This window comes from Stereum hirsutum, assembly GCF_000264905.1.
Source record: "Stereum hirsutum FP-91666 SS1 unplaced genomic scaffold STEHIscaffold_8, whole genome shotgun sequence".
Lineage (NCBI taxonomy): Eukaryota > Fungi > Basidiomycota > Agaricomycetes > Russulales > Stereaceae > Stereum > Stereum hirsutum.
This window is the reverse complement of record NW_006763138.1, coordinates 1,796,901-1,808,581: the sequence shown is the minus strand read 5'-3', so window position 1 is coordinate 1,808,581 and position 11,681 is coordinate 1,796,901. Positions and strand designations below refer to the sequence as shown.

The following is an 11,681-nucleotide window of genomic DNA, read 5'->3' as shown; positions in this document are numbered from 1 at the left end:
AACAACATTGATAAAAAACAATGATTTACTGCCACAATAACCCTCCATTTTGATCGTTTATATTTTGGGAAAGGTATTAAATAAATCATTTAAAATCATTTAAATATTTGAGGGGGGGGGAGGGGGGGAGGGGGGTAAGGCCTTAAACGTGAAAGGTAAGATCCGGTAACTGATTTTACGGGTGCCTCCCCCTTGGTTTTGAAAGCCGCTGGAAGCGACCTCCAAAGGCGAAGATCTGACCTATGCTTGATACAAGGATGCCATAAGTATAAATCGCGTGGGCACGCGGCACACGTATGACGTTCGTGGTACTCACCAACAATGATCACAGGGAGTCCAAAAGCAGTTTCATGTAGTGTTTAGTCGTATAGAATTTACACGGCGCCCGAACATAGTGGAAGGAAGCTAGCTGGTCGCAGCAGTGAGCAGTGGGAGTGAGCTTCCTCAGGCTCCCTGCACAAAATCTGTGGCGTATGTTTGTCCTTGTTAGGATCGGAAGCTGTCGGAAGGAAGTTTCCCAAGCCCGACGGTCTCACGCTTTTTCTACTTTCGAATATTCCCTTGACCAGCTCTTGACTGGGTGCTCAATCGTCACGCCCATTCACTACAATCTTCTGCAACGCGGTCTTTGCTTCTCAGACTAGGACACGTAACTTGAAACAAGTTTCTGTACTATCCATTCCGTTCATACAACTATTTTCTGGTCCCTCATTCTCACAGTAAGCACTGATGTCGCATCGTGACCGACATCTAATTTTGCTATCATAAATCTTCAGCATTGAACCTCTGAGAACATCATAGGGGCAACTTCCTCTTTAGAGAGTGCCCAATCAAATCGCCGCGACCGTATGGGTGTCTGCACCCAGGGCACCTTGAGGACATCGTATTCACTTCTCGTCCCATCTTGCGCAATACGTTTGAGCCAACCTATGTACTTATGCCTGATTTCGTGTGTTCCGCACTTTGTCGGTCACACCTCGACCTGTACTGCTCGTCGAAATGCGAATCTTCCTTGCATCTCTGGTCTTGTTCTGTGTCGTAACCACGCTTGCCGCACCTTCCAAAACTACATCCCATGTCGTCCACGAACGCCGTGCAGCCAACCCAGGTTCAGACTGGACACTAAACCGCCGCCTCAGTCCCACCGACTCCTTTCCATCTCCCCTCCGCATCGGTCTCAAACAAGCCAATCTCCATCGCCTCGAAGACCTCCTTCTATCCATCTCTCACCCCGTATCTCCGACATATGGTCAACACTGGTCTCCTGAGAAAGTGAAAGATTACTTTGCTCCGAGTCTTGAGACTATTGACGTTGTCCGTGGATGGTTGGATGACAACCGAATCGGGGCGGGAAGGGTGAAGGTGTCGAAGAGTAAAGGGTGGATCGAGGTTAGTGGGTTGGCTGTAGGTGAGGTTGAGGAACTGTTGGGCGCGGAGTATCATGTGTTTGAGCATGAGTCAGGTGCCAAGCAAGTCAGTGCGTATCAAGGGCATTTTTTCCCTACTTACTCTTGTGCGCTAAGCGGACGGTAATTCGTTGATATGCATAGGTTGTGAATCATACTCTGTACCGGAGCACGTTCGCGAACACATAGATCTCATCAAGCCGACCGTACACTTCATTCACGCGCCACTCCGAACGTCCTCCACTCCGAGTCTCAGCCCACGTAGTCTTGTCAACTTAGGCATGCCAGCAATGGACCCAGGCCCAAAGACGAACGGGAAGAAAGTTACGGCTGTACCACAAGCAGGAGTAGCGAATTGCGACGAGATGATTACATTAGATTGCTTGAGGGCGCTTTATTCGATAGATTATACGCCTGTTGCTACCGATAAGAACTCTTTCGGTATAGGTGAGACGACCCTTCCCGATTACGCCGTGTGGCGAGGTGCTGATTGCGAACTTGAATAATAGTCGAGCTTACACCTCAAGCCTTTCTGGCTGGAGATCTGGATGTCTTTTTCAGTAATTTCTCACCCTCTCAGGTTGGTCAACGACCCACCCTGATCTCCATCGACGGAGGTAGGCATCACTCCAGTTCTCTGTTCATCCATCTTCCTGTCCTGATCACGATTAGCGTCGCTTGAGTACTTACTCTGTTTCCGATAGGGATTGCGCAGACGGAAAACCAAAGCTTCAACTTCAATGGCGAAAGCTCGCTGGACCTTGAGTATGGTATCGGACTAACGAACCCTCAACCTGTGACGCTGCTGCAGACTGGCGATACTGTTGAGGGTCAGTGTACCTTCTCGTACTTTCTTTACCACTACCAAGTATGATGCTGATAGACGAGATGGTGCTACATAGGTGGATCGTTCGATAACTGGCTCGATGCAGTGGATGGCTCGTTTTGTACGTTCGAGGGAGGAGATGACCCTGATGAAGTGAGTACCAGTACACAATGCCCTGAACTCCTATCATTCCCGGTATGGTGGAGATCAATGAGGCTTGGCCTTTAGGACGGTATATATCCAGACCCTCTTCCTGGTGGGTTCAAAGGTTCGTTACTCTCAGGCATCCAGTCTGCATTGATAGGGTTCTAGCTGATTACAAGGCATCAGGAAACGAATCGTGCGGGATCGTAGCACCTCCAAACGTCATCTCTACTTCTTACGGACAAGGCGAGTTGCATCTTTTCTTCTTACCTCGCGTGCGACTGTGAAAGAAACCTAATTCGGACTGTATACCTGACTCTATAGACGAAGTCACCTTCACTCCCGCTTACGTCCAAAGACAAGTCAGTCCCTATCACCTTACACTATCACAAAATGTATGACTTAACGTGACACATGTCACTTTCAGTGCGCCGAGTATGGAAAGCTGGGTATGATGGGCACGACTGTGATTTACAGCTCTGGAGACCGAGGAGTGGCTGGAAGGAGTGGATGTTTGAATGCAGGTGGTCAGCTCTATTTTCTGCGGATGCCAGCCAGAGTAGTCACTAGCCAGTGAGAATTCAGACTCACCGCGCAACTGATACAGGCCCACCTTCTGCGAATGGGATCGGGTTCAGTCCTCAGTACGCCACGCCCATCCTGCTCATACTCATGTCTTCCATCGCGCCCTGTTCTACCCCGTCATATCCTCTACCCTTATATGACGACGTGTACTGACGACAGACTGATTTGGCCGGTCAATAGATTCCCGGTCGTCTGCCCATTCGTCACCGCAGTGGGGGCCACGCAAATTGTCCCAACCAAGACGGTCAACGATCCAGAGAGTGCATGCGAGACCGTCATTTTCAGTGGAGGTACGTCCACATCCACACCCGACCCCGACATTGTCGTCTTCATCGGGCTGACTCGCTTCCACGATTGTGTCGATGTGCGTGCCCACGATAGGTGGTTTTAGCAACGTCTTCCCAATGCCATCGTACCAGTCCGATGCGGTCACGAAGTTTTTGACTGACACACCGCCTCCTTATACCGCGGCACAGTTCAATAATAGCGGAAAGGTGCGGCTTGGAGGCGCTCTTGGTCCCCGTTGATCGATATACGACATAAACTTGCATGTTATCTGATATTTTTGTAGGCCCGTGGATATCCCGACTTGTCTGCCAACGGGTGAAATTCCACACCATATACTTCTCACTGGACGGTCGAGAGGTCGCTGACCTTACTCCTCTGCAGAGCGAACTACGTGATAGGCGTCGATGGGACGCTCTCGCTCGTCTTTGGCACTTCCGCGTCCGCTCCGGTCACAGCTTCCATAATTACGCTAATCAACGACGCACGTATTGCCGCGGGGAAATCCTCTGTTGGTGAGCTTTCTGCAATTATCAGTTAGCGAGAAAGGAATAAGTATTGACTAGGTAGTCCAATAATCTCAGGTTTCATCAATCCTGCCGTATGTGTTCATCACCCACCTTCATATGATGTACTGAGTGACCCTCGCACATAACGTTGACCATCATATTTTCCGAAACCAATACTTAGATATACTCTACCGACTTCGCTGGTGCCTTCAATGATATCACTAATGGGACCAACCAAGGATGCGGTGAGACTTCACTTCCTCATTCAAATTCTCCTGCACATGATCCGTCAGACTCCGACTGACTCGTTTTTTGACTCTGTATGTTACTATTAGGGACCGTCGGCTTTTCCGCGTAAGTTCTCCTTCTTCTTAGGCGCTTCCCATTTGGAATTCACACTCACCTTCGATTGGCACATAATGTTCAGCGTCCCAAATTGGGATCCTGTCACAGGTGGGGGTTTTTTTTCGCCGTCCTGGTTTGCTTACATTGATAAATTCGATACATTTTCAGGTGTCGGGACGCCCAACCTCACGGCTTTGATACCGTTGTTCTTGGCCTTGCCTTGAGGTGTCACAAGAGCTTCGCTCTAGTTCCGTACGAGTGTATCAAAGTTGAATTTTTACAATCTCGAAATGTAAGCGTTCCGTGCATATAAGGATTCGTGAATCGTCATAAGACATTCGAGCCACATCCCGACTCATCGCTGCGAATGAGCGCCCAGACCATGCAATATCCCGCTTGACCTCCTCATCGGATACACAGGCCCCATATCATCCGGGAATGCGGATACGCTCGAGAACGACTCTTGGTTGGGCTTGGGCGACCCATTAGTCGCATGGGTAAGGATTGTGACGGACTGCGAAGTGTTCGCTCCGCTTGATGTCGTAGTGAGCTGGGCAGGCGTGAGTATACCGCCGGCTGTGGCCGTGGTACGTATAGTTCGAGGTGTTGATGCATCTGGAGGTGATGACAAACTGGGAAGAGCGACTTGAAAGGTCGACAGGTCACTTGAACTAGTGAAAGAGAAATGGTTGACGGGGGGTACATCCGAAAATTTAGTATAACGAAGAAATCCCAGGGACGTACGTTAAGGCTCGTCGAGCTCTCTCATCCGAAGCTCTACGGTGTATACGTGTTGCGACGATGACCCTGTACATACAGTACACGATAAGAATGTATATGTGGCCTTGATGGGGTATTACGACCAACATGAGTATGACTGGGCGGAGAACAATGTGTTAGGATCACTGGCTTCAGGAGGGGCAGTGAAAGATTCATACATACTGTGTGGCTGATTGAACACCTGTCGAGAAGCCGAGTGTAATGTAAATAAAGTATGTCACTCGTTCAGAATGGAGGCAGTGGATTTGTACCACGTTTAGTTCATCTGGATCCGAACAAATACATTAGGTGGAGGATATAGATGGATAGGGTGAACGGTACTTACCACTCAGATTCAGGGAGATCATGACCTAGAAGAGTCTTTCCAGACGCCGTCACAAACTAGTAATAACGAAATTCTTACCGGGGGTGCCAGCTCGACCAGTAGTACGATAGATATTAGAAGCATCCACTGTCGCAGATAAAGTCAGTGATAAAAAGTATAACAAGCGAATATTTAGTGCTCACTTTGATATAAAATACCGGGGTTGAGTGTAATTTTCCTCTCGAGTTTCGCAATTCTCCTCCTAAGGCGACTGTCATTACGAATAGGTCGACTATAGCTGCGACGTAGACCACTGATCGTTGTCCAGTTGTATTTGTGAAGACACAGCTCTGGGACTCGGCGTTCCATTGGCTGCTCGCCTGAAAATCGGGGAAGGTAGTCACCGGAGTTTGTTATTGATCTTGGATAGACGCCGAGAGTGACTAGTCGAACGAACCTCAGACAACCCTGCTCAGTCAACCATGTGAATGAACTTCTACAGGACAGTTGGCGTTCCAATGACTAACCTACGAAGCAGAACGCCGTATTAAGCAACCACGCCCAAATAACGCTGCCTGTAACGTAAACGTTGCGTTCCCATGTTGCGATGCTGTGAATCACGTTCAGCTTTCAGAGGGTAAGCAAGAATTGAATGATGCGAAACTCACGCATAGAGCGTCAACAGACGTAAGGCGCTTCCCAAAGCGAAATACGAGAGAAACTGCTCCGTCACGCCGAAAAATTTCAATCTGGGCTCATAGTCGTCAGGAGAAAAACAAGACGCACAAGCTGCAATTGATACCATGTCTACGCATGGAAAACGGGCAATTGAGTAAGAGAATGCCAAGCGATCGTTGAAGTAAAAGTACCTGACAATCGATCTCCCTCTCTAGATTGAAGCCAACCCAGTCGCACATACACACACCCAACATGGCGACCCTACAACCTATATAGAGCTGCGATGCGATCCCGTAAAGAAGCAATCACCTCGCAGCGGAACGAGGACTGACGATATTCGACCATCTGAAGTTTTCTTTCCTGCGGGAGACCTCGAAATTCAAGGTCGTGAACCACTCCCACCTCCACCCAGAATCGATAGGTCAACACAATTGCGGAGGAGGATCGTAGACCGTTACTCACAGATACAAGCCATCGATGGCATGGCGTGAGTTGATCAACAGGCCTAGAAAGAGCGCTGAGCTGGGAACGGGATAATGGAGGCTTCTGCCAGCTCACCAGGTTGAGTAGGTGGCATGGAGGAGCCTTGCTACACTTTCTATGGATAAGTCAAAGCCCCGGCCAAGTTTGAAGGAGAGATAGTGGAACGATTACAATAGAGGTAACGAGCGGAGTGGACGACTGTAACAGACGAGGTCCGGGTATAAATCGACCGTGAAATTTCAGAGATGAAGAAGGCCGCTTGAAGCCTGGGATTCGGGGATCTTTATGAGGTTCTGAAACCCTCCTGCCCGTTGGCAAGTGCCTGAAGCTTGGGGCGTATACCTTTATGTGGGCTCTTGTGAGGCGATCGAACCTGATACGGTATTCTCTGCATGCGAAGATCAAGAAGGCTGGCCTGGAAGAAGTGCACCTCGAGGTACGGAGCGCCCTATGAGGAGCCTAAATACGCAGCTGGTAGGGTCGTCGCGATAATGCTCATGGGGGTGTGGCAGTCTAAGGCCTACATAGGGGCTTGGAGATATGACGGCTTGTGCTGCAGACAAGCTGCAGAGCGAGTCACCAGAGCCTACCGGAGCAATCACCGAAAACAAGAGGCATGGTCAAGAGTACTGAGTGAATGGGAAGAACGGCAAATTTGGCACTGATGCACCCGGGATGCGTCTGATGCGAAGCGTGGGCCAAATCTCGGCATCCAAGCCCCAGTTCCCATCTGGATACTACATGGGCCAATCGCATGAGCAACCGCAGTATCCCAGCCCCAGTGATTGCTAAACCAAGGTTCAAGCGAGTTCACGGTGCCCGACGTCTTTCACTCTCCGGAGAATCGTACAATATGAACTCACGCCGCGCCACAAGAAGACCTGACGACGCCACTGGAATGTCCATAGCGCCACACCAACTGGGGCCTTCATATGAGCAATACCTTCTTGGCCGCACAGCATGCATCTTGTACACAACCCTCCACCATGTCGGACTTCACGACCGTGAAATACTCGAGACGCACCCCGAGACAGAATCAAGAACCAGAAAATGCCATAGACATCACGGAAGGCCTGCACGCCACCCCAATCGACGCCTTATCCCTGCCTGCCTTGGCGTCCATCGAGCCGCATGCACCACGCGCAGATATCAAGAACGTCGAATATGTCGCGTCGTACAACTGGCTTCCAACCGAAGACAAAATAATCGTTCCGGGTGCGTAGGATCAATGGTTATTCGCACGCCAGAACCAGCAGCGCGAAGATGTATCCTGACGCTCGGTACTGGGTAGGTTCTCCGGCAGAATGGAAGGATGTTCCAAAGCCTTTCACAGTCGAGCCCGATGAAGACCGCATCTCCCAACCTCATATGTACAACATCCTCGTCCCGGTCGTCCAGGCCGTGAATCACATCCAAGCCAACACCACGGACACGTCGTTCGACTGGCCTTCCATCGACTTCATAACCGACCGTAACGGACTCCGAAAGCTCATGCGGTGGATCGAGGCAGACGGCAGGGCGAGCGGTCCGAACCCCTATGCACACCAGTACAAGAATGGGGGGTTCAGAGACTTCAGGCTCGATTTGGAGCTGATCAATGAGAAGACAGTGGTTATTCACAGATGGGATGGACAGCCGGAATACACAAAGGCGGAGGGGCAGAAGACATATGGATTGCAGTTCAAGAAGGTGACGACGCAGTGGCCGGAGGGGTGCGAGGGGAGTACTGGATATCATCGCATTATTAAATATGTGAGCGAGTGCTTTTCGGTTGTGAAGCATGGAGAACGGGGCTTACGAGCGTCTTCGTGCAGGATTTTTGTGGTCTGAAGCTCTTAGTGCGGTTCCAAGTGGACGCATGCTTGCCTGTGCACTCGCGATCTGCTACGAAGGAAACGGGTGAGGGAGGACGGAACCCAGCAGGTACAGCGGTAGAGCCCGTTGACAACCATTCGAAGGACCTCGAAGACGCTTTAGCAGGCCTCAACATTCATACCAGTTCAAGCGAAAACAACACGACACCAACACCTCTTACCATCATTCCTGGCGGCACCAAGATGCCCCAGAGTTCCATGATCGAGATCACTACGCGCAATGCCATGCGTATAGGCACAATGGACTGGCGAGAGCTATTCATCCAGCTCTACCTCTCAGCCAGCCCGCACTTCTATCTCGGCGTACACCAACGTGGTCATTTCACCGAGGTGTACAAGAAGAATCTGTATGAGGACGAAAGGTTCGTCAAGGAAAGGAGAGGAGCGGAGGCGAGTCTGAAGAAGCTTGGCAAGGCGTTGAAGAGGATACAGGAGTTGGTGAGAGAGCACGGGAAGGGCAAGAAGTTGAGTTTGGTTTGTCGGAAGGCGGATGGGATGGAAGCGTTGGCAGTATATGAGCAGAAGACGGAGGACGCTCGAGTACCCGAGACCTAGATCAGCCATGATATTTGATGTGATCCCTGCGCTATTGAAGACGATTGAACACTGTGATACCGCCGGTCAAAAGCCGTGATAAAACTAAGGATATATATCAGTGGAAATCCAGGATGAGGGTGAGATGCACGTCGCGTACAAAATTGAACTTACATCTCGGCAGGATATACTCGCCACCCGTACAAGAACGCCACAACTTCTGCCCCCCCATTCCTACCCACACTACTCATCATACTCATCCGAATCCTCAATCCAAGCCACACTCTTCACCTTCACCCCATCCGGCTCCGCATACGCCAACCGGCCCATGACCACCTCCCTCTCCCTCTCCCTCTCCTTCTCCCCCTCTGCACTATGTTCGCTCTCACTCTCGTCCCCGCTCTTCCTCTGTCTGCTCTGACGGCGCTTCTGTTTAGCCAATCGCGAGGCGGCTGCTTTGACGAGGGCGGCGGGCGCTTTATTCTTCGAGCCCTTTGGACGGCCTCGTTTCTTTGCTGGTGTCGTTGCGGATAGTGGTGCAGGTGAAGGCGCTGGATGTGGTTCGTCGTGGGTGGTATCTTCCACGTCGGGAGCACTCGACGCCCGCCTCGTCCTCTTTCTCGGAAACTCATTAACATTCGCACCTCCCCCTCCGCCCCACTCTCCTTCATCCATCCTATCCCGCTTATTCTTCTTTCGCTTCTTCTCGGCCGCTTCCACTTCAGCTCGTATAGACGCTATCTCTTCATCTTCCTCGCCTTGCATCGGTTGCGCTTCGTCTTCCCGCGTTTCGGACTCCCCATCCTCCCCCTCCTGCTCCTTCTCTTGCTCCTTCTCCTTCTCCTGCTCCTGTTGCACCACCGACTCCCGTTCCTCCTCGCTCTCGCTCTCCTCCCCCTCCCACGTCAACCCCCACTCCCCCTCCCACACCTCCCTCTCCGCTCTCCACCCCACCATACCCATCTGCGCATCCATCCTCTCTATCTCTTCTTCCTCTTCGAGTTCGGCGGCTAGGGCTTCGGTGTCTGTCGTGTTGGGCATTAGGTCTTCATCGTCTTCTGCGGGGTGGTGGGAGTGGCAGTGGGGAGAAGGGTGAGGGTGGGGATACGGGAGGGATACGGGGTCGTGTGAGGAATATGAGGAAGGGAGGTGGATGAAAGGTGGATGTATAGATCTGAAGAATGAAAGGGTCGGTCGTTCGCCTTCTATCAAATCCTCATCCTCCTCGTCCTCTTCCTCACGCTCATCGTCGCCCTCCCCACCTTCATCTTGTCCTCCTTCCCCCGCTTTTTTGCCTTCGGGATCTTCATCCTCACCCAATTCAAATCCCCACCTCTCCGCCACGCCCTCGAATGCCTCCTTTTTCGTCACCGGCCTCCCTCTTGTATCCCCCCGTACAATGTCGTGAGATATACCAGATCGCGTCCTCGATCGACGACGTCCATACCGGAGTCGATAATTATATCCTTTCGATTGCGAGGCGGAGGCGCCATAACCCATAGAATCGAGCGCTGCGAATATATTGGCTGGTACGATCTGACACGGAATCCAGCACAGAGAATGAGTATTCCGCGGTAACGTAAAAATCAGAAGAGAGTTGAAGAAAGAACGCACCATCCTCTCCCCATCCAACCCTTCCTCGACTTCATCCTCCACCTCCACCTCCACCTCCCCATCCCCATCCTCATCCCTATCCTTCTCCCCATCCACCACCTCTCCATCTCCATCCTCCTCTCCCCCTCCTCGTCCTCCTCCTTTAACCCGTCCCCCACCCCATCCCCCACCCCTCCCCGCCAACCCCCAAACCCTAACATGTCCCCTAACTCCATACTCAACTTCTCTACGTACGATGGCGCGTCCTATTACTTGCTTCAGGAATGTGCGGAGGAGGTGGGTGAGATTGGTGAGGAGGGATAGAGAGATGGAAAGGGAGAGTTTTGAGGGTTGTGATAGGGATAGTTGTGGCGAAGAAGGGGAGGAGGAGGCGAGGGGGGATGAGAGGGCGAGGGGTGAGGAGAGGGCGAGGGTGTGGAGGAGCCTGGGGGGTGGATGAGATCTGGATTAGTTCACGATGAAGTTTCGAGACTGAGATAAATAAGAGGAGAGAGAGGAACCGGGCGCGGGATAGCACTCATTGATATCCCCCTCGTGTGGCGCGCCACCCGCCATCTAAGATTCTTTGGCTATCAAATCAGAACCTTCCCAACCATAGCACAGGAACCAAGCATGATTTCATGGTCGAACGTTATTGATTTCATGATTAGTTCATGATTCATGATTCAACGGTGTCAACGAAAGAAAAAAATGCGAGACCGATCGAAAACATCGCCACGTTTCGCATGCGCTAACTATTCGAAGATCCAGCACCTTTGAGCTTTCGCAAAGCGGCAAAGCGGCAAATCGACGAAAGATTCATCTTCCGCGACACTCAGCGTGCACAAAGCCCCAAGTGGCGAGTACCTCCACGAAACAACGCAAGAGACGAAAAAGGCCCGGATCGTGCCTCAGTAACGCGGTTGAACGACACTCGAGGGGGCGAGTGCTATATGTGGGCGAAATATCACTGCCCTCAATATTTGGAAAGCCCAAAGTAGCAAGCAACTCCACTCGCCTCTGTGGAAGACGTAGGTTCGGATGGTGTCTCAGTTATGCTGTCGAAGAACACTCAAGGCGGCGAGTGCGATAAGTGGGCGAAATCTCGCGACCCTCAGCGTGTGGAAAGCCTGAAGGACCAAGCAACTCCAGACGCCACCAAAACAATACGAGAGACAACAAGGCTCGATCACACAGTTGAACAACACTCGAGTCAACGAGCGAGCGAGAGACTGTGACGCGCGTTATGTGTTTCTCGGCACTGTCACTGTTGGGTTATGGTCCCTGACAGCACTGTCGGATTATGATTATGGCTACTGTGCAGGGATAGACTGT

At 51.4% G+C, this 11,681-nt stretch overlaps 3 protein-coding genes across 3 annotated transcripts; 2 read left to right on the top strand and 1 right to left on the bottom strand.

Moving 5' to 3' along the window:
• Positions 1–929: 929 nt before the first annotated feature.
• On the top strand, positions 930–4,324 carry STEHIDRAFT_131846 (subtilisin-like protein; the record flags this gene model as incomplete). The annotated part of the gene is made up of 20 exons (XM_007305043.1): positions 930–949; positions 1,140–1,477; positions 1,551–1,853; positions 1,916–2,023; positions 2,111–2,236; positions 2,309–2,385; positions 2,461–2,500; positions 2,563–2,622; positions 2,701–2,738; positions 2,804–2,903; positions 2,984–3,020; positions 3,142–3,251; positions 3,343–3,455; positions 3,533–3,564; positions 3,631–3,761; positions 3,831–3,847; positions 3,937–4,000; positions 4,091–4,109; positions 4,183–4,208; positions 4,269–4,324. The coding sequence occupies 20 exons, from the start codon at positions 930–932 to the stop codon at positions 4,322–4,324; spliced, it is 1,815 nt and encodes a 604-aa protein (XP_007305105.1).
• Positions 4,325–4,403: 79 nt separating this feature from the next.
• On the bottom strand, positions 4,404–6,557 carry STEHIDRAFT_122197 (uncharacterized protein). The gene is made up of 16 exons (XM_007305042.1): positions 6,421–6,557; positions 6,325–6,367; positions 6,195–6,264; positions 6,054–6,140; positions 5,971–5,991; positions 5,853–5,905; positions 5,712–5,794; positions 5,642–5,652; positions 5,388–5,564; positions 5,284–5,331; positions 5,206–5,230; positions 5,132–5,145; positions 5,043–5,061; positions 4,968–4,977; positions 4,845–4,907; positions 4,404–4,771 (listed from the first exon to the last, which is right to left on the bottom strand). Exons 1-16 carry the CDS (start codon positions 6,437–6,439, stop codon positions 4,456–4,458), a joined length of 1,059 nt encoding a protein of 352 aa, XP_007305104.1. The 5' UTR covers positions 6,440–6,557; the 3' UTR covers positions 4,404–4,455.
• A 774-nt stretch (positions 6,558–7,331) lies between these two features.
• On the top strand, positions 7,332–8,774 carry STEHIDRAFT_58059 (uncharacterized protein; the record flags this gene model as incomplete). The annotated part of the gene is made up of 4 exons (XM_007304521.1): positions 7,332–7,560; positions 7,637–8,097; positions 8,160–8,213; positions 8,283–8,774. The coding sequence occupies 4 exons, from the start codon at positions 7,332–7,334 to the stop codon at positions 8,772–8,774; spliced, it is 1,236 nt and encodes a 411-aa protein (XP_007304583.1).
• Positions 8,775–11,681: the final 2,907 nt, after the last annotated feature.